This window comes from Stegostoma tigrinum, chromosome 3, assembly GCF_030684315.1.
Source record: "Stegostoma tigrinum isolate sSteTig4 chromosome 3, sSteTig4.hap1, whole genome shotgun sequence".
In the NCBI taxonomy this organism is placed as follows: domain Eukaryota; kingdom Metazoa; phylum Chordata; class Chondrichthyes; order Orectolobiformes; family Stegostomatidae; genus Stegostoma; species Stegostoma tigrinum.
This window is the reverse complement of record NC_081356.1, coordinates 78,612,077-78,634,947: the sequence shown is the minus strand read 5'-3', so window position 1 is coordinate 78,634,947 and position 22,871 is coordinate 78,612,077. Positions and strand designations below refer to the sequence as shown.

At 40.4% G+C, this 22,871-nt stretch overlaps 1 protein-coding gene across 3 annotated transcripts in view; it reads left to right on the top strand.

Moving 5' to 3' along the window:
- The window catches only part of ythdc2 (YTH domain containing 2), a 183,070-nt gene that overhangs the window by 138,487 nt on the left and 21,712 nt on the right, over positions 1-22,871 (top strand). For 2 of the 3 annotated variants that reach the window (XM_048527079.2, XM_048527075.2), the window contains exons 28-30: positions 137-340; positions 5,186-5,368; positions 7,594-7,698. In XM_048527079.2, coding sequence (XP_048383036.1) covers positions 137-340; positions 5,186-5,368; positions 7,594-7,698 — 492 coding nt within the window. Of the gene's footprint in view, positions 1-136; positions 341-5,185; positions 5,369-7,593; positions 7,699-12,016; positions 13,378-22,871 lie in introns of those variants that run through there. The other variant, XM_059644689.1, reaches the window with a different exon arrangement.

The following is a 22,871-nucleotide window of genomic DNA, read 5'->3' as shown; positions in this document are numbered from 1 at the left end:
AACATGTTAAAAAGCTTCTGAGATTGATTCAGGTCATCTCCAGCCAAGAATTATATTTACATTACAAGAAGACATTTTGGAACAGGATGCAAAAAGATTTTTTTTAAAAAGTGAAAGTTCTCTTATTTCTCTTTAGGGGTCTAAATCTCCATCACCAAGGCCGAATGTGCCAGTGCGATTTTTCATTTTAAAGAGCAGCAATCTTCGTAATCTTGAGATTTCTCAACAAAAGGGGATCTGGTCCACTACACCTAGCAATGAACGCAAGCTAAACCGTGCATTTTGGGAAAGCAGCATTGTGTATCTAGTATTTTCTGTGCAAGGATCAGGGCACTTCCAGGTAATTTTAAAAATTCTATGGAAATATTTAACAGCTATATATATATTTATTCTCTTCAGTTAGTAAACAAATGTTGTGTTATCTGTAATATTCTCTTAAATCCTCTTAATTTCTTGAATCAAGCATCTTGAGGTCCTAAGCAAATAACAGTTTATGAATTATGTGTCACATTTATTGTTCCTTGTTTGAAATTTCAATATATTAAATGATTTGCTTCTTCAGCTTCATTTTCCTTGTGAAAGTACTACTTTGTGCAATAATTTGGTTTATTTCCCTTTTATTTTATGGGATAAAAGCCCCCCCCGCCCCCCAATTGCTTTTGAACTGTATAGCTTGTTAGGGCCTTTTAAATTGGGTCTGAAGTTGTATGTAGGCCAGACTGGGTATGGATAGCAGATTTTCTGTCTCAAAGGATGTTAGTGAACCAGATATCAATATCAATATAAATATCAATAATAGTCAAACCCCACCATTACTGAGACTAGCTTTAAATTTTAGATATATCAACCGAATTTAAATTCACTAGCTGCCGTTGTGGGATTTGAATTCCCATCCAGAGAGCATTAGCCTGGGCTCCTCAAGCATGAAGCCAGTGTCTCTGCAAGTATTTCCCCATTTGCAAAGTTTGGGATGGTCTTGTTGATTGTGATATCGTTAAGAATATAACTTGTTTAATGATACTTTGGATTCTGCCAAGACCACTCCATTCTTGATATAAACGTGGACAGGAAAGCTGAATTCAATATATAGGACAAGTGACTTTCTTCAACATTTCAGGGAGCTTTTGACCAAGTGTAGCATTAAGGAACCTGAGTAAAAGAGATATCAGTGGGAATCCAGGATATTCTCCACTAGCTGGAATAATATCTTGCTTAAGGACGTTTGTTTGGTTTTTGGAGGTCAGTCGTTTTGGGCACAGGACACCACTGCAGGCATTCTTTAAAGTGAGATCGTTTCTTAGACCCAAAGTCTTTATTGACTTCTTCAATGGCCTTCCTTCCATCACAAAGTCATAAATGGGAATTTCCTCTTTCCACTTGTAATGTAGTTGTTTCAAGTAATGAAGTAGTCTGTTCACACATGGAGAAAGATCTGGACAATAATCAGACTTGGATTGGTAATTGCCAAGTAACATTTACACCACTTGGTATCAGGTAATGATTATCTCCAACAAGAAAGATTATAAACATCTCTGCTTTTTATTTAATATTGCTGGATTCTTACCATTGATTAGAGTTGTAACTGAGCTAGCAAAATAAATACTGTGCCTACAAGAGTAAACCAGAGTTTGGGTATTCTGCAATGAGTCATTCCTGACACCTCAAACCCTTTAGATAATCTGAAAGTTAGACATTTGATGGAATTTATGGAGGGCTAAGAAGGCAAGGGATTACACGATGAATGGTAGGACCTAGAAGGTGCAGAAGGTCAGAAGGACCTTGGTGTGCTTATCCACAGGTCCCTGAAGGGAGCAGTGTAGACAGTCTCTGATGAAGGGTCTAGGCCCGAAACGTCAGCTTTTGTGCTCCTGAGATGCTGCTGGGCCTGCTGTGTTCATCCAGCCACACATTTTATTGTAGTGTAGACAGTTAAGTTGGTTAAGTAGGCATGTAAAATACTTGCCTATTTACTGAGGCATAGACTAGAAGAGCAGGAGGGTTATACTGGAGATGTGTAAAAATACTTGGTAATCCATAACTGGAATATTGCATGCAGTCTTGGTCACAACACTATAGGAAGGATGTGATTGTATTAAAAACGATGCAGATGAGATTTACTAGGATATAGCCTGGGCTGGAGGGACTGAGCACTGAGGGAATATTAGATAGATTAGAGTTGTTTTCCTTAGAGCATTGAAGATTAAGAACAGCCCCAACAGATGTGTGCGAGATTGAGGGGCACAGACAAGGTGGATAGAAAGGCACTTCTTCCATTAGTGAAAGGATCAGTAACCAAAAGACACAGATTTAAGATAACAAGTAGAAGGCTAAAAAGAGTGTGAAGTGAAATGTTTTCATCCAGAAGGTGTTGAGATTCTGAATCTCACTGCCTGAAAGGGTAGTTTGAATTAGAAACTCTTAATATTTAATCAGTATTTGGATATTCACTTGCTTTGCCATAGCCTTGACAATCAGTGGCATTACAGTTTCTCCACTATCAGCATCTTGAGGGCCACCATTGACCAGAAGCTGAACTGGACCAGCCATTTAAATACTGTGGTAATGAGAGTATGTCGGAGGCTGGGAATTCTGTGACGAGTCTCACTGTGTGGCTCCTTTGAGCCTGTACACCATCTATAAGGGACAAATGGAAATGTTCCTCACTTGCCGAGATGAGGATCTTGGATACAGAATTGGCTGGCCAACAGAAGACAGCGAGTGGTAGTAGAAGGAAAATATTCTGCCTGGAAGTCAGTGGTGAGTGGGGTTCCACAGGGCTCTGTCCTTGGGCCTCTACTGTTTGTAATTTTTATTAATGACTTGGACGAGGGAATTGAAGGATGGGTCAGCAAGTTTGCAGACGACACAAAGGTCGGAGGTGTCGTTGACAGTGTAGAGGGCTGTTGTAGGCTGCAGCGGGACATTGACAGGATGCAGAGATGGGCTGAGAGGTGGCAGATGGAGTTCAACCTGGATAAATGCGAGGTGATGCATTTTGGAAGGTCGAATTTGAAAGCTGAGTACAGGATTAAGGATAGGATTCTTGGCAGCGTGGAGGAACAGAGGGATCTTGGTGTGCAGATACATAGATCCCTTAAAATGGCCACCCAAGTGGACAGGGTTGTTAAGAAAGCATATGGTGTTTTGGCTTTCATTAACAGGGGGATTGAGTTTAAGAGTCGTGAGATCTTGTTGCAGCTCTATAAAACTTTGGTTAGACCGCACTTGGAATACTGCGTCCAGTTCTGGGCGCCCTATTATAGGAAAGATGTGGATGCTTTGGAGAGGGTTCAGAGGAGGTTTACCAGGATGCTGCCTGGACTGGAGGGCTTATCTTATGAAGAGAGGTTGACTGAGCTCGGTCTCTTTTCATTGGAGAAAAGGAGGAGGAGAGGGGACCTAATTGAGGTATACAAGATAATGAGAGGCATAGATAGAGTCGATAGCCAGAGACTATTTCCCAGGGCAGAAATGGCTAGCACGAGGGGTCATAGTTTTAAGCTGGTTGGTGGAAAGTATAGAGGGGATGTCAGAGGCAGGTTCTTTACGCAGAGAGTTGTGAGAGCATGGAATGCGTTGCCGGCAGCAGTTGTGGAAGCAAGGTCATTGGGGTCATTTAAGAGACTGCTGGACATGCATATGGTCACAGAAATTTGAGGGTGCATCCATGAGGATCAATGGTCGGCACAACATTGTGGGCTGAAGGGCCTGTTCTGTGCTGTACTGTTCTATGTTCTATGTTCTATGTTCTATGAATGCAGCTGTAACAACACTCGAGAATCTTGATGCCATCCAAGATATAGCAGATCATTTAATTGGTATTCCCTCCATTACCTTTAATATTCAGCTCCTCTACCTTCACAGTCTAGCAACAGTGTGAGCTGTCTACAAGATGCATTGTAACAAATCACCTCGGCTCCTTGGACAGCATCTTTTCAAACCTGCTGTCTCCTTCCACCTGGAAGGGCAAGGCAGGAAATACATGAGAACATAACCGTCTCGAAGCCACACATTGTCTTGACATGGGTCTGTATGACCATTCCTTTCTGTTACTGGGTGAAAAACTTGGAGCTCCCTCTTTAAAAATATTGGGGTTGCACCTGTACAACGCGAACTGTACTGATGCAAGAGGCAGCTCACCACCACCTTCACAAAGGCAATAAAACCTGATCTATCCAAAGATGCTCACTTGGACATGAATAACAACAAATTTCTATATAGTCATCTGTTGTTAAGAATAGTGGTCGGTTGCAGACATTCATTTAGTTTCAGTGCTGTCACCTACTCTAGAATGATCCAGTCACTCACTTCTTGCTGAGGTCACATCTTGCTGTGTACAGGTATGCCCCATCTCTCGGCTACCCTTTGCTCGGCACTTCAAAATTTGGGTCAGAACCCATGTAGTTTCTTCTCTCACCTCCCAAAGTGACCTGGGGTGCAATGCCTCCGGTCCTAGGGATTTATCCAGCCTTAAACGCATCAAACCTCCAATCCCTCCTCACTCCTGCTCAAGAACTTTACAGTCCCTCTTCTGTACCTTCTTCCTCATCCAAAGTGAAGATTGGTGTGATGTACTCATTTAACACCCTGCCAATACCCTTATCAACATACATTACTCCTTGGCCATTTATGGGCTCAGCTCTTTGTCTGGTTACCCTCTTGCCCTTGATGTATTTTTAGTATATCTTGGGTTTCTCCCAAATTTTACCTGTCCAGTGATTTTTAATGCCCACTCTACCACCAATGCTCAGTAGCAGCAATATGTACCATTTACATGATGAACTGAAGAAATTGTCCACAAGATCCTTAAGCAGCAGCCACCAAATCCAAGACCACTTCTATCTAGAAAGGCAAGGGAAGTACATATGTAGGAACACCACCACTGACAGGTTCCTGTCCAAGCCACTCACCATCCTGACTTGGGAATATAATGATGTTTCTTCATTGGGTTGATGGACAAAACAATCTAAGAGTCAAACCATCAAAAGTAAGATGTAGCATTAATATTTCACGGAATGTGTATCCCAAATGCTCACTCCATGACACTTGAGAGTAATTTCGGCAACTGAAACACTTTTAAGCATCCATCACTTGTCGGCTATGAATGGAAAAAGGTCAACTAATGAGTAATTTGTAAAGTTAAAATTGATTTCTAATTAATTAAAACTTACTCTGTCTTCTTTAGGGCTTTGCCAGAATGATTTCAGAGATTGGGCGGGAGAGAAGCCAGGAGTGGGGTTCTGCTGGGCTAGGAGGAGTCTTCCGAGTTGAATGGATAAGAAAGGAAAGCCTTCCATTCCAATATGCCCACCATCTGTTGAACCCGTGGAATGATAATAAGAAAGTCCAAATAAGCAGAGACGGACAGGTATATAATTTACTTTTCAGTATATGTATAACTTATTTTTCTTAGAACTGCAAGAATTTCTGTGGTACTGTACTTCTGTATCATTTTTCTGCAGTGGAATTGTTTTATGATTTAAAAGGCATACTCAATTTTTATTCATTAAACAAAAAACAAAGACCTGTGGATGCTGGAAATTAAACAAAAACAGAAATTGGTGAAAAAGATCTATTTTTATTCTGTTTAAATCTCGTGTATTTAACATTTAGAGACAAAGAAAATAGTTTAATTTGATCAATAATTTGAATTTGAAGAATATGCCAGTGCTTTAAGAACTGAGGTGGTTCTTGATGCTCTACTGGTCAGTATTTGAATGTCTAAGTGGTGTAAAATGTAGGGTGATTGAGATATTTTTCCAGTTGTGATGATATTCACAACACACTAACACAGGTTTCAAAACTGCTTTACTTTAGGAATATTGTAATAATTATGTGTAATAGTAGCTGATGTTATTTATATGCATTTGATAACTGCTAGTGATCTGGTCAGCTGTTTTGTGATGATGCACACTTTAGTTGATGAAACTTAGTTTCTCAGTGTCCTATGTTCTGTATGATGGGTTTTCAGATTGCACAATATTTGACTGTGTTTCTTAATGAGTGAGTACCACAATGCTTTTGTATGTTCTTCAGATAAACCTTGACACTCTTCCTCTGATCTGCATTTTCTTGTTTTCTGTTTCAAGCTGGTTGCACAATTGGATGGTTTTAAGAAGTTGCTTAACTTGTTTTTAAATAAATGCCCTGTTCACTGAAGTTGCACGTAAATAAGCATGACCTTCATGCCAGTCATATTGGTGCACTGTATTTTCTTTTAACATGAATGTTCCTTAAATTTCAGGAGATTACATTTTTTGAAATTTTCGTGTGTTAGTCTTGGACCATTGCCATTTTTGCAATTCTCTAAATGAGCAGAGCTATGCTGCAGACTTCACTTTTAGGTTGCGTTCATTCTAAATATGCTGCATTGCCCATTTTGGTGAGGCTGTCAATATTTTGGCCCATTTGCACATCATGATTAAAAAGGCTGCAGAGGTATGCGAAGCCATTAATGACATTTAGTTTCCATCTTATAACATGATCTTGGGTTTATTGTAAAGTTCATGTATAACTTCAGTCTTTCATAATGTTCATAAATCAGATTTGAACTGGAAATGTGTATTGTTTGTCAGGTTTCTAATCATTGAAGTATTTCTTTTGTAATGTGTCCCCTAAGCGATAATACTTCAAAAGATATTTAAGTTTACCATCTGATCTAATGTAACATTTACTGATTATCGTACTGTGAGGAGAAATACTTTATAAGATCTTCTACCTTCCAACAAAAGGTGTTTTCTGCTGGGGCAGTTGTTTAGGAATCTTGAAAGCATGTTTAAGATGAATGCTGTTGGATCAAAGCAACTTTTGCTTGAAAAGCTTTTTTTTTGATGACAAAAGTACATGACAATTAAGCTTGTCATAATCTTAGACAAAAGGGTGAAAAATATATCCCATGTAATTTCATGTTGGGAAGCTAGCTACCCATGTGCTACACAGCTATCTCGATTCACAGAAAAAGTGAATCACCTGTAAACTGTTGTTTGGTAGTACATTATTTGATTATTGATGAAAGGTGAGGCTTCTTGGCAAAGAATTCAAGAATGCCACATTCAAAATGAACACAACAACGTATACCAGAGACAAAAATGTGATTGGCTGAGGTATGCCATGAACCTGATGTCACGCCTTTTTTGTCTGATAGTAGCAACTAATTGTGTTTTTGTTTTTATCTCTCCTGTTTTCCTGCCAATCTTTTTTGTTCTTTTCCCACTATTCTGCATTTCACCTGTTTTTTTAAAACTTTTTCTACGCTTCTCCACTTCACCCAGTTAAAACATTTCTAACTTGTCACAATTCTTTGACTTTAAAAGTGAATTGTTTCTCACTCACTCCAGAGTCTGTTGTTAACATTTTTGCTCTGATGAGGAAGTTCCCAAGCTTGAGAATAACCTATTGTGTGTGTGCGAGAGCTCAATGTTTGTGGAGTTTTGGATGATGAATGCCATGCCGATTCTGATTGTACTCCTCAAATATCTGTATCTGTGTTTAACTATCTTTTTAAGACATACTATATCTACTGCTCCAAATAACAATATATGGTTTAAAATATTAAGAGAACAGACTTTCTTCTGGTTTTTATGTTATGCCCAGGAATTGGAGCCACAGGTTGGGGAACAATTGCTGCAGCTCTGGGAGCGAATTCCAATAGGAGGGAAGCTACCACAGCCAGATAGCAGACTTAGTATATTTGGGGAGGTAATGTTGTTATTAATCAAAAATTTGTTTTTATTCTTTTGAAATCATTGAATCTTTGACAATAATTGATCCTGAGATCAGTACACTGATGTTTCACAGTTTTAAAGGTTTTTGAATAAATTGAATATCTTCTAACTTAAAAGAATTCTTGTCAAAAGGAATATTTTGCTGAAAATGCCTTCACAGTTCACCTGTGAAATGATGAAAACACCATTAATGGTGATTTATATCCTTTCATTATCACTTAAAATGCATATACTTAAAGGCTTTACAGCACAGAAGGGGGCCATTTGGTCCATTGTGTTCATGCCAGTCACACACAGTTGATTATGTTAATCCCATTTTCCAGTTTTGGGCTTATAGCTCTAGAGCCTATGTCAACACAAGTGAATTTATAAGAGTTTCTGACTCAACAACCCTTTCGGGCAGTGCATTTCAGACTCCTAACGCTGTCTGTCTGGATGACAAAAATTCTCCTCAACTCTCCTTCTAGCCTTCTGCCTCCTACCTTAAATCTATGCTATTGTTATTGACTCCACTTGTAATAGAAAAAGTGCCTTCTTACCCACCCTATCCATGCCCCTCATAATTTTGTGCTTATCTATCTGGTCCTCTCTCAACTTAGCTGTTCTAAGAACAACAATCCTAGCCTCTCCAATCCTTTCTTACAGCTCAGATGCTCCAAATCCGGACAGTGTCCTGGTAAACTTCCTCTGCATCCTCTCTATTGTAGTCAGATGTTCTGAATACTGTGGTGACCATAATTGCGCACAGTTATCCAGTTGCAGTGTAACCTCTCCGCTCAGTATGTCAAATGCCTTCTGAACTACCATTTTTGCCTGCCCTGCTTTCATTAGTGATCTCTGGATATGCACACGAAGGTCCCTCTTATCATCAGTACTTTACATAATCCCACAATTCACGTTGTAATCTCCCCAGGCACATTACCTTACATTTTTTTTTGCTGATTGAATTCCATTTGCTATTACTCTGCTCACTTGATCAATTTGAGATATTTCTGCATTTTACAGCTGTCATCTCATGATTTACTCCTCCCTAATTTTTGTATCATTATGAACCTCTTACTTGTACCCCTTTTATTTGTAACTCCAAATCATTTAATGTACACCATAATCAGCACCGAGTACCAGCTCCGAGCCCTGTGGAATCTCACTGGAAGCCAACTTATAATTACGCAAACATCCCTCTACTTTCACCCTCTGCTTCCAGCCTTTCAGCCAAATTTGAATGCAACCTGCTACAATGCTTAGATGGCAATTGGCTCTTACTTTGTTGACCAGTATGCCATGAGCAACATTTTCGAAAGCCATGCTACCCCCATGTAGACCATATCAAATGCATTGAATTCATCAACACCACTTCACCTTTAATGTTCTTTTAGAATTAGAGTTGCCCTGTCTTCATCTCACCCTTTGTCTTTACAGGAACATATTTGCCCTCATTGTTAGTTGAATGCCTCTCGCTGCTACTACACAGTACCATGTGCAAGTATCTGCATCCAGTCCTCTTGGGTCAACTTACATCTCACTTAAATAAAATAAGCCCTTCCCTAGTGTAGAAGTTTTATTCCTGAACCATCCTATCCTTTCTTGTGACTGTCCTAAATCTAACCTCTGATACACCTCCTACCTTCCTTGACTTGGTTATGAATGTTAGGACCAGAACTGACTCTACCTTGTTGGGATTTCTATATACTGACTAAAGATACACCTGGATGCCGTTTACAGCTATAATTGAAAATACTGTGCTCCCCTCTTTATCTCGTCTGAAGACTATATAACCAAGCGTATTGAGCTGCCAATCCTGCCCATCTTTCAACCAAGTGTCAGTTAGGGTGTTATAATCCTATGTGCCCACACCTTGTCTGTATTGTTCCTCAAGCTCTTTAACACCTTACTCACACCTCATGATGATGCACTTTCCCTCAATTTCTGATTATAAATTTTCTTTTGGAAGACAAAAAATATCAGAACAACATTGTGCCAACATTCTGTAAGAAAGCTCCTATTTTTCTGCTGGCAGTTTTCAAAACTATTACTATGTGCTGATATGAAATGTAAGAAACAGTTGCATCAGAGCAAATAATTTAATTCCATGTGATTTCAAGCTCCAGACTCACTTCAGGAGTTCATAATTGATTATTTGTCACTGCTTAAAATACAACTCACCACAACAGTTTTATAAGTCAAATACTTTTTTCCTATCTCTCCAAAAGCTGGGAGTGTTGAATTATGGCAGCCTTGCATTACGTTCAAGTGCCCATTCTTAGTGAGAATCAGCAGATGATGAAACTGATCAAGAGAACACTTCCCTGCCAAACCTGACTGTGACCTTGTGTATTGTCCACACATGCTTCTAGCAGAGATCGACCGCTGGAATCTTGACCCCAGTCAATTTCTTTTCGCTTCCTTCTCTTTAAGTTACCCCAGGGCAACTGTGTTTGAGCATGACATCTTTAGTTACTGAACAGCAGAAATCAAAAGAAAAATAAAGCTAGTCTGTGTAAGCTTGCAGTGTGCAAATTCGAAGAAGTTGTGTTTAATTTACAATGCTCTGAGCAGGGCACATTTTGGTTATTTTATCCAGTTCTGATCACTGACATAAATGACACAGTCCTTTGAATGGTGATCTGTTCTGTGGCTTTTCTGCTGACTAAATTGTGAAGAAAAATTCAGAATATTTAGGTTTCTCAGCTTTTCAATTAACCAACTGAGAAGGACACTCAAAGGCAGACTTTTTAAAAAAAAGTAAATCAAGGCACTAATTCACATTAAGTTGTACTTCTTGGCCAAAATAGGCTAAGAAGCCATTCCAGTGAGTCTGCTGCTGCTCTGACTGAAATCTGATACCTCATCACAGTGTGGAAATTGATCTTGGGATTTCCCTGAATAAATACAATTGAAATATTAGCTGAGAAACTTGACAAGTGACTAGAAAGTTTATTTGCTATTTATCCATTGTCACAGAATTTGTGTATTTTCTTACTACCCATGATTATTGTGTTAATGTGTGTTTACTTCCCCACGGAATGACCATCCCATTGTAATATAGTAAAAGTAAGCTTTTTCTGAGTTTTTAAAACATTTAAAGTTATTTATTTCACATATCTCCCAAATATTTTTTGATGGAGTGATGATTTAACTGAATTGAAAAAGCAGAGCATTCTTAGTGACATATGTGGCTGCTTGAATTTCCAAGAAGCCATGTTTCAGGTGAATTTGAAGTTGAAACAGGAAAGTAGGGGAGGGCTTCTTTTTCTCACCTTCATGGTAATGCTGTTCATTGCCTTAGCTTCTTCATTGACTTGTAAGTGGCTTGATGGCTTTTTGACACACTCTTTATAAGCATCATTCACTGATTTTTTTTTATAAAGACAGAAAATGGGATGGTTTCTTCATGTGACCTTCACCAGTTCAAAGTCCCTTTCTGAAAGAGATGTGTGCTAAGGTCAATTCAAAATCCTGTCTCGTGGCATTCATATCTTAAACGTTGGAGCCAGCCAAGACCTTGGTATTTGAATGACAATTAAAATTGAAATTAGACTTTTGATTGTTTTTCAGTAAAAAGCATTAAGACAACATCTGTTTTGACAAAAACAGAAATAGCTAGAGAAAGTCAGCAGGTCTGGCAGCATCTGTGAAGAGGAAGCAGAGTTAACATTTTGGGCCCAGTGACCCTTCTTTAGATTCCATTTGAAAAATAATTAACTTTGCACCTTAAAACATCACTATTGGTAGCATTTCTCCTGAAATAGAAAGATTGTCCGTAACCCTGTTAACCAACCAATTAAAAATTGCACTAGGATAACGAAATGTGAGGCTGGATGAACACAGCAGGCCCAGCAGCATCTCAGGAGCACAAAAGCTGACGTTTCGGGCCTAGACCCTTCTTCAGAGAGGGGGATGGGGTGAGGGTTCTGGAATAAATAGGGAGAGAAGGGGAGGCGGACCGAAGATGGAGAGAAAAGAAGATGGGTGGAGAGGAGAGTACAAGTGGGGAGGTAGGGAGGGGATAGGTCAGTCCAGGGAAGACGGACAGGTCAAGGAGGTGGGATGAGGTTAGTAGGTAGGAGATGGAGGTGCAGCTTGGGGTGGGAGGAAGGGATGGGTGAAAGGAGGAACAGGTTAGGGAGGCAGAGACAGGTTGGACTGGTTTTGGGATGCAGTGGGTGGGGGGGAAGAGCTGAGCTGGTTGTGTGGTGCAGTGGGGGGAGGGGACGAACTGGGCTGGTTTTGGGATTTGGATTATCTTTGCCATTTGTGACCTACAATTACTAATCTATTTTTGCTCCTCTCAGTCTTAGGGTTCGTCCTGTTCTGTGCAGCCCACTTTACAAGAACTCTGTAAACTGCACATTTTGCCTGGTTCGTTTTGCTAAAGTGAAGACACACAGGCGCGCAAATCCAGCTTATTCAACATAGAATTTTGTAAACATGGTAAACTTCACTTGGACCAAGTTATGTTTAAAAACTGACACGTGATTGATTGAGATATAGAGGAAGATGGAAACAGAATGTGTTTCATAATTGTGAGCTTGTCTGATAAGAAACCTAGTTATATGTTGTTGAACAGTTATGTTGCTGTTTCTGAATTGTGAAGAAATAGTTTCCACTGCATTTGATTTCAGACTGAGTATGTGAAAGAGACAGAGTGTATTTTTCCCTAGGCTGCCTTAAGCATAGATTTGGAAATAACCTTTTCTCTGCCAGAAGTGTTTTGTGTTTCTTTAAAAAAAGAGTTTACAGATTAGATTTAACATTCTTCAAAAAATTTCAGTAGGACTGCAATATGAGGATTAATAGTAAGTGCCACTGTTACCTATTTTAAAAAAAAATCCATCAAACGTCTTTCACTTAGTCAAATTAAATCTTCCAACAAGTTTTGAATTGCCTTTTTGATATAGCATACATTTACCTGCCCAGTTCACTTTATTGTGATGGGATTTTCCAGTAAAACCGTACCAGGTTAAAAGTATTTATTTGGAACATCTTGTTTAAACTGATTATAATACATGCACAGTTCACAACCCTCTGGGGAGGATTCTGTCTGAGCAAAATATTTAAAGCTGTATTACAAGCAAAAAGTACTTTGAAACAATTGTGCCGAGATGAGATATCATTGATATTACTGCTTTGTTTTGATCCAAGGAGTCAGTAAAAAGTAGGTGAGAATTTTTAAGCATTATCTCTAAAGTACAAGAGCATTGTTAGCTAAACCTGGTGGTCATGATGAAACTTGTATAGCTGTTAAATAGGTTGTGTTTAAGCTTTGTACAGAAAGAAAACTTCCTCTCCAGTTTCAAAAGCTTTGATAAACTTGCAAGAAACCATAAAAACAGCAGTAGTGTTGAGTCATTGTTGTCTGAAGTTTTATTGTTGGTCATAATGCAACTTAGTTTAATGGTTACTAGCCTCATTTTAAATCTTTAGGTTTACATCTACATCTGGTAGACTGTGAACAACTCAGCACTTTGAGGCATGTGGTAAAAATTCAAATATAAACTAGTAATGCATTAATTGTGTTGTACACAATGCAGTGTATTTTTGGGAAATGAATAAGATTTGTATTTCGTATATCAATGTCAGTGGGGTCATTTTTCATTGCTTTGTGACAAATTCCTCAAGTCAAACCTTTTCAATAAAATATTTCTTAGATTAATTTTATGATCCAGCCTAAATGTCCATCATCAATAGAAATGCTCAAGCCTTAGCAAAGCAGTCTTAAAGACTCAAATTCTTCATGGAGTTTAATCGTAGATGAACAGTCATTTAATGAAAAGAGTGGGCTGTTTTGATTTTTGTATTTCACTTATTTAGTCATAATTGAGGATAAAAATTTCTACATTTTAGCTCTTGATTTTGCAGTTTAACTTTTTGCATCACTAAGCTGCCTTCTGTGTTGCTGTGAACTAATTTACCAATCCTAGAGTTGAATTTACCAACAATCACATGGAGAATATAACTTTGCATCAAGGCAAGAAACAGCAAGTTCTCAACTCCATTCGTTGCTGAATGGAGTTATGTGGATCCATGCAAGGAAGCAAATATTACTCTCTCTGAAGGGTCTAGGATCAACGTCAGCTTTTGTGCTGCTGAGATGCTGCTTGGCCTGCTGTGTTCATCCAGCTACACACTTTGTTATCTTACATATGACTGCTACCAGTTGGTTTGCCTGTCATTGACAGCAACTTTAGAAGGAGCTTGCAAAGGTAAACAGTATGATTGATTCAAACATAAAACATCCATCTCTATTTGTGATGGCTAAAAAGGGTCATAAAACCAAATTAGATTGGACAGTCCCAATACAAAAGACTGGAGACAGATCATAGCACTGTTCAATTTTGGAAGACATGGGGGAAATTGAAATGTCTATTGCAGCAAGAAATGCACCTGAGCTCAGTAATGCTTCACCCTTGATATTAGGACTGCATTTAATCAGAGTACTTGATGTTGTCACTCTGTTCAAAGGAATAGTTGTTTTTAGCAGAGATAGTAGGAACTGGAGAATCCGAGATAACAAGGTGTAGAGCTGGACGAACACAGCAGGCCAAGCAGCATCAGAGGAGCAGGAAGGCTGATGTTTTGGGCCAAGACCCTTCTTCAGAAAATAGGGTCTAGGCCTGAAACGTCAGCCTTCCTGCTCCTCTGATGCTGCTTGGCCTGCTGTGTTCATCCAGCACTACACCTTGTTTTCTCAGTCGTTTTTAGCAGTTGTCCATCACCTGGAATGCAAAAGTTGCAGTGTAATTTCTGTGTAAATGCTCTGATTTACGGACCGTTTGTACCGTTTGTTTGCATTGTTGGTCAGGAAACCTTCTTGTGACAAAACCTTCATTACCAAATGATGATTTTTTAAAAATCCTACAATAAAGATCCCACCAATAATTGATGGTACTGACTAAAACATTATACAGATTTATTCCCAAAGACTTAGCTGTCTTGCATACATTTTAACTTCAACTAATTGATTGACATTTACAATGGGATAGTGAAAAATAAATGGATGTTATTTCCAGCACAAACTGTATCTTTGCTGCATGTGCAGTTGATTTTTTTATTTTTGATGTTTGACAATGACACTTTTAATGAAGGAGGATAATTTAAAGAATAAACTAATTTGTTTCTACATTAGTGTGCAGTAATTGGTCTGTTTTGTTAAAATTTTAATCGATTAACACTTAACTATTGTAATTACCTTTTGTACAAATTCCTGCAAAATACTAGATTCCTTTTAAAATGGTTTAATTAGAATCATTTTTATGCCAAAATTTAAATGGCATAATGTGCAGTTCACTGTGGATTCTACAACATAGTTGGTTAAAGAGACTTCATGTACACCACAGATGCCCTAAGCCACGTCTTAAATTAGATACTAGGTTTGATCAGTTCTGTCTTCCATGGGCAACTTTGTCATGACGTGAATGGCAACTCTTCCTCCACTGCTGACCACACCATTCATGTTTGTCTATAAACTTAATGACCTCCTCCCCTCTCACCAGAGTTAACTTTTTTGTTTTTGACTCTGTAGTTGCAATAACATGGACTAGATTTTCAGTTGTCTGTGAGGATGGGTGAGCTTTGAAAATTTCATCCCTCATGGGAAGGACTGGCAGCCCCACACTCAAGCATGATGCGAATTTCTAAGTGGGGAGAGAAATTCTGAAGCCTCCGTTCTAACAGTTAACTGCTAGACCTCAAGAAGAGGAGTAAGTCTTAAATTTTCAATTGGTAAGCACAGGAAACATGCAGGGTAGATATGAACACACTGCTGAGCCATAATGGCTTGTGGAGCCACTGTTCAACTCATTTGAGAGGGAGATTAGATGACTATACAACAGATAAGACAGAGTTGCCACCACAGTAGCTGAAAGGTGTGTATTTGTCAACAGCGGTCGGAGTCTTGAATGGCAACAGGCTGCTGATATCATTTGGGGAGCAGAGGCTGGCATAAAAAATTCTGGTGAACAAACCAGCATGAGCTGAACAGGAGGAAAGTGCTGCCAAAAACATTAGATGTATAAGCTCTGGCAAATGACAGTGATGTAGGAGCCTGCATCTATTTAGTAAATTGGTCTTTGACATTTGTGCTCTGGTCCACAATGCCTTGAGAACCCCAGAGCCTACAGGACTCTCCTTGCCATCTTGATCACTGCTGCCCTGAATTTCTATTGTGTCATTTTCCAGAATCTCAGCTATAGACCTGTGTTGTGTGACTCAATTGGCAGCTAATCACAATAGGTCTTTAAAACCTACCTGCTCCTTAATTTGGGCTCTGCATCTGTTTCAAGAATCAGGACTCCATCACAGCCATTGGTTATGTCTCAGCAGGGGACTGAAGTTTATGATTCACTTGAATACTATAAATATACAGACTGAAATTGTGCTTGTTTTTAGGAGTTGTTTTTGTAATGTATCTCCCTAAATATATACTTGATAAAATAAATGCAAACACATGTAAAAGATGAGTGCTACACTGTCCTTCACCTATTGACTTATAGAACTTAAAATAAGAGAATGGTTTTCTAAAGGTGAGGGTTAGAAGTTAAGGAAAATTAAATTCAAATATAAATCTACAATTACAGTAGCCATTTACGCTTTAAAGGTGTTGCAGTGGAAGTCAGATAGAAGGTGAATCAGCATACAGCAAATTTACTTACAGCACAGGGGTCTTATTCCCCACCAGCTAATTATGCTCATGCAAAAACTCAAAGTAACCTTACTGCAAACATGGTAAATAAATAATTAGATTAAAGAAGTGATGGGCTACTCAGGCTTACACTAGTCCTATCTTCACAAGTTATCACTTGCTGCAGTAATGGCAATACAATTGGGAATTTGTTCCACCTGCTTGGAGGAAATGCTGTTCTTTTAAAATTCTGTTTCAATCCTAAATTGTTACTTCATTTTACAAAGCACACAATGAATGTGCAGATGGTGACAGTAGGAATGGTATCAGTACTAACTTCTGCTGAAGGGAAATACACTACTAATCATCTAGCTACGTTATTCAGCTGCAACGCAACCTCATTCCTTGGACTCCCCACATTATATTAGTCGTCCACTTATTTCCATGGTTTTAGAAATATTTTATACAGTGTTTTTTAGCAACAAAGTTTAGTCTTTCTACAATGATTCTTTGTAAGGACAAAGGTGGTTAAATCCAAAATTAGGGATAGGGACTGTATCTGAGGCATCAATAAAGTTTCTGATTGATAGGGGAATCTACCAGTATTGAGTTCAGAGATATGATAAAATAGACATCATAGCAGTGAAGACTGCAGCTGCAAAACTTCTCAGCAATGGGCACGGAAAGGATTAATAAGGTGCCTGATGAAATGCTGCATAAACATTGGCTAAGCAACTACAAGTTGAGCATTGTTGAGTGAACTCCATTGCTCATGAACTCCAACCAGTGGAATGTTTCATATTATACCCGATTAAAGTCCTTAATTCAAATGTGGACAAAAACACAAAATTCCAAAAGTAAGACGAGAGTGATGTTCCTTAATATCAAGGCTGCATTCGACCGAGTGTAACATCAGGACCCCTAGTAAAACTGGAATCACAGGAATCGGGGAGAGCTCTCCACTGGCTGGAGTCATACCTAGCACAAAGGAAGATAGTCATGGCTGCTAGCAGTCAGTGATTCAATTCTGGGACATCTCTGCAGGAGTTCCTCTGCATAGTGTCCTAGGCTCAACCATCTTCAACTGCTTAATCAAATGACCCTCCCCTCATCATAAGGTCAGAGTAAGGATAATCACTAATGATCAGACAATGGTCTGCACCATTCATAACTCCTCGGATACTGAAGTAGTCCATGCTCAATGCAACAAGACCCAAACAATATCCAAACTTGAGCAGTTATCATTTGAACCACAAAGGTGCCAGCAATGACTGTCTCCAACAGAAGTGAATATATCCATCGTGCTACTCAATAGCATCACCATCATTGAATCTGACAAATTGACCAGAAATTGAATTGGATTAGTCATATAAATACAGGTATTGCAAGAGAATGCCAGAGTCTCGAAATCTTACACTAACACACCTCACTAGCCAAAACATTTTCACCCCCGACAAGAGACAAGTCGGGTGAGACGGAATGCATTCCACTTGCCTGAAAGATTGCAGCTCCAATAACACTCGAAGCTTGATACAGGACAAAGCAGAGTGCTTGATTGGCATCATCTCCACAAACATCCATTCCAACAACCGACGATGCTCATTAGCAGACTTATGAATGCTCTTAACAAATGCAATCCCATTGAGGGGTGTAATTTTAAAGACTCAATATTTGAACGAACATACCAAACATGTTCCCAAACTAAACTTGTCCCACCTGCATTTGGCCCATATCCCTCCACATAGAACATAGAACAATACAGCACAGAACAGGCCCTTCGGCCCTTGATGTCGCACCGACCTGTGAACTAATCTAAGCCCCTCCCCCACACTATCCCATCATTATCCATCTTGCTTATTTACGTACTGAATCAAAAGCCTTTTAAATGTTGTAATTGTACCATTATCTACCACTTCCTTTGCAGTTCATTCCACAAACGAACTTCTTTAAAAAGAAATTGCCCCTCATGTTTTTTTAATAAAACTTCCTCCTCTCACCTTAAAAGTATCCCTGCCTGACACTCTTTCCTCCCACCGCCCCAGGGGAAAAAAAACCCTTATCATATTATTCACCTTATTTGTGCCCCTCGTGATTTTAATATCACTCCTCAATTTCCTACGGCCCCATGAAAACGTTCCTAGCCTATGTAGCCTCTCCATCTCTCAAACCCTCCAGTCCTGGCAACATCCTGGTAAATTTTTTCTGAACCCTTTCTAACTTAATGATATTTTTCCTATAGCAGGATAACCAGAATTGCGCACAGTACTCTCAAGGAGGCTTCACCAAAATTCTGTACAACCTCAACGTAACGCCTCAACTCCTATACTCAAAGACACAATGAAAACAGAAACTTCTGGAAGCATCTGCGGAGAGAAACCAGAGTTAATGTTTCAGGTCTAGTGACCCTTCTTTAGAACTGATGGTAGCTGGGGGAAAAGTTGTTTTTAAATGCAGATGATGTGGTGGGGGTAGGGTTTAAGAAGTAAATGATAGATGGAGATAGAACCCAAAGAGAGAGCAGAATATTTGGACAGAAGAGAAGAGTGGATAATGTTGAGGCTAGGAGAATGAATAGCTACTAATGGGGACAATTAGTTGCGAACAATGGATAACGTTAACTCTGATTTCTTTCTGCAGGTGCTGCCAGAACTACTGAGCTTTTTCTGCAATTTCTGTGTTTGTTTCTGACTTCCAGCATTTGTAGTTCTTGAGGTTTCCATACTCAAAGGTCCGAACAATGAGAGCAAGCATGCTGAATACCTTCTTGGCCTTCCTGTCTACATGTGACACGAATTTCAAAAATTATGTACCTGAACCCCTAGGTCCTTCTGTTCTACACTACCCAGGGCCCTACCATTTACTGAATAAGTTCTGGCCTTGTTTGGTTCACTAAAATGCAAAACCTCATTTTATCTTAATTAAACTCCATCTGCTGCCAATCAGCCCGTTGACCCAATTGATCAAGATCTCATTCTAATTTTAGGTAATCTTTTTCACTGTCCACCATTTGTTGTCATCTACAAACAGACTAACCATGCCTCCTATTATTCTCATGCTTATCATTTATATAACTGATAAACAAAAGTGGGCCCAGTACTGATCCCTGGGGAATATCGCTTGCGAGTGGACTCTATTATAGAACTCATTGACAACATGGACTACCTGTATTGATTTTTTTTTGGTGAGATTTGTTTTCAGTGGTATGCCTATTGTGGCTGAGTTGCTATGGAGAATACATGGGAGGTTGAACGGTGCATGGTGCTATGGGGGCCCGATTACCTGGGAATATAAGGGAGAGTGGATGAGACATGAAGTTGTAGGGAGCATGTAGCGTATGGTGGGGCATGGAGTAATAAGGATTACAAAAGTATGAAGGTATTAAATGGCACCTGGTTATGAGGGGACATAGAGGGAACATGTCAAATGGATGAGGCCTGGGGGAATAGGAAGGGTCATGTTGGACGTATAAAGGGAATGGGAATTTATGACTGCATGAAGTTATGTCAGGTCCTGGAATTCAGAATTGGGAAATGGATTGTGAGGACCAGATGTCCTAACAGCCTTTAGCCTGTGTCAAATGCCCAAATAATTAAGGAGACATTTTGGGTCCGACCTATGCCTGCCTCTTTGTAGGATATGTGGAACACTTTTTCCGCTATTCCACTGGCACTATTTCTCACCTCTTCCACCACATCGATGCCTGTCCCAGCGCTGCCTTGTGCCCCAGTGTGGAGCTTGAACAGTTCATCAACTTTACTAACACCTTTCACCCCAATCTCAATTCATCTGAACCATCTCTAATACCTCCCTCTCCTTCCTGGATCTCTCCGCCTCCATCTCCGGTAACCATCTCAGCACCAACATCTATTTCAAACCCACTGACTCCCACAGTTACTTTGACTATACCTTCTCTCACCCACTATCCTGCAAGAATGCGATCCCCTACTCCCAATTCCTCTGTCTCCGCCTCATCTGCTCCCAAGATTGAGCATTCCACTCCCTGACATCCCAGATGCACAGCTTGGACCCGAAATGTCTCCTTAATTATTTGGGCATTTGACACAGACTAAAGGCTGTTAGGACATGTAGTCCTCACAATCCATTTCCCAATTCTGAATTCCAGGACCTGACGTAACTCCATGCAGCCATAAATTCTCATTCCCTTCATAGCCAAACATCCCCCCAATCCAGTGATTGAAAATGCCCTCAAGCTCATCTCTTGCATTTCTCACACTTCTGCCCTCAAACCCCCTTGCCCATACAAAAATAAAGACAGAGTCCCCCTGATCCTCTCATACCATCCCACCAACCTCCACATCCAGCATATCATCCACTGCCACCTGCAATCCAGCCCCACCACCAAAGAGATATTTCCCTGTCCACCCCTATTTGCCTTTCGTATGGACCATTCACTCCACGATTCGCTTGTCTGCTCCATATTCCTCACTAACCTCACCACCCCCGGCACCTTTCCCTGCATCTACAGGAGGTGCAACACATGCCCCCATACCTTCTCCCTCACCTCTGCATCCATGGCCTCCTCTACATCGGTGAAACCAAATGTAGACTCTGTGACAGATTTGCTGAGCATCCATGCTCTGGATGCTATAATCAACAACACCTTCCAGTTGCCAACCATTTTAAGTCTTTCTCCCACTTCATGTCCATCCTGGGCCTCCCCCAGTGTCACAATGACACCACATGCAAACTGGAGGAGCAACACCTCATATTCAGCCTCAGGAGCCTACAGCCTGATGGCCTTAACATAGAATTCACCAGTTTTAAAATATCCCTACCAGTGGCCTCATCCCATGCCCAGCCCCCCCTCTCATCCCCGCCTCCTTGACCTGACGCAACATGTCCATCTTTCCCACCTATCTGCCCTCATTGGCCAATCTCCACTACCCCCTACCTGCATCCACCTATCACCATCCCACCTACCTTCCCCCAGACCCATTCCTCTTCCTTCTATTTATTTCCCTCCCCAGTACTCGACCTGATATGTTGGCTCTCCTATGTCTCTAATGCTGCCTGGCGTGCTGTGGTCCTCCACATCCACACTGTATTAGCTATGACTCCAGCATTTGCAATTCTTGCTATCTCTGCTTTTTTAAGCAGCCTGTTTCTGTGGCCACTTTTGAATGGGCTCAGAAAGTGGTGGGCCCAATGTTGTCCTGCTCGTGCCTCTCCAGATTGGAAATAGGTGTCAGAGGCCTTTTCAAAGATGATGGTTTTGCAGAGTCAGGAAGTTTCCCAATGGCCCACATCAACTCCAAGAAAATCCAAGGAAAGTCAGTCCAATTACAAAAAATCCATATTTCACTTCTTTGGTTTAGTTTATTTTAACAAGTAATAACTTTTTTATAGACCTATTCATTAAAAAGTCAGTTCAGTACTGACCTTCAGCTGCATTTTAAATTTCAGTGATTTAACTATAATGTAAGAAAGTCGAGATCACTTTTCTCAATAGTTCAGTTGTTCTACTGTGATCTTGTGTTTCCTGTTATTGCTGATTTTATTCACAGGATGTCACTGTGAGATCAATAGATTTTCTTCACTTTGGCTGTTGACGTACTCTGCTAAATAGTCTCTTTGGATCCAACTATCATACTGAAATGATCGATGTTACCCTTAGCTTGTGGATAGCACAATTGTTTCTAGTTAAGGATGTTGAAGGTCCAAGTCTCATTCCAGAGACCTGGGTCCATCCACGTGCAATCACAGGGCCTATTAAAAACACCTCCTTCTTTGATATCCTCACTTCTCACTGTCTAAGGCTCCCAATACTACTCCTAGGTGGAGAAGCAATTTAATGCCTTCAAATTAATATACTGTATTCCAACTTAATATATTGTATTCATTCTCACAATGTGCTCTATTCCAGTGAAATTCAAAACAAGTCCAATAAAGAAAATCAAGATAATAAAATGTGAGGCTGGATGAACACAGCAGGTCAAGCAGCATCTCAGGAGCACAAAAGCTGACGTTTCAGGCCTAGACCCTTCATCAGAGAGGGGGATGGGGAGAGGGTTCTGGAATAAATAGGGAGAGAGGGGGAGGCGGACCGAAGATGGAGAGTAAAGAAGATAGGTGGAGAGAGTGTAGGGGGGGAGGTAGGGAGGGGATAGGTCAGTCCAGGGAAGACGGACAGATCAAGGAGGTGGGATGAGGTTAGTAGGTAGATGGGGGTGCGGCTTGGGGTGGGAGGAAGGGATGGGTGAGAGGAAGAACCGGTGAGGGAGGCAGAGATAGGTTGGACTGGATTTGGGTTGCAGTGGGCATCCCATGGCTGACGCCCATGGCTGACGCCGGTGAAGCCCTGCCCACAGCCGACGCCGACGGAACCCCGCCCACGGCCGACGGAACCCCGCCCACGGCCGACGACCTCATCGCTCCGCCCACAACCTCCACAGCCAGCAACCCCAGAGGAAACAGCCACACTAAGCCCTGCCGAATCTTCACCATCTCCCCAGACCTCCCACTGACTGAGGACGAACGGTCAGTCCTTAGCAAGGGGGTCACCTTTG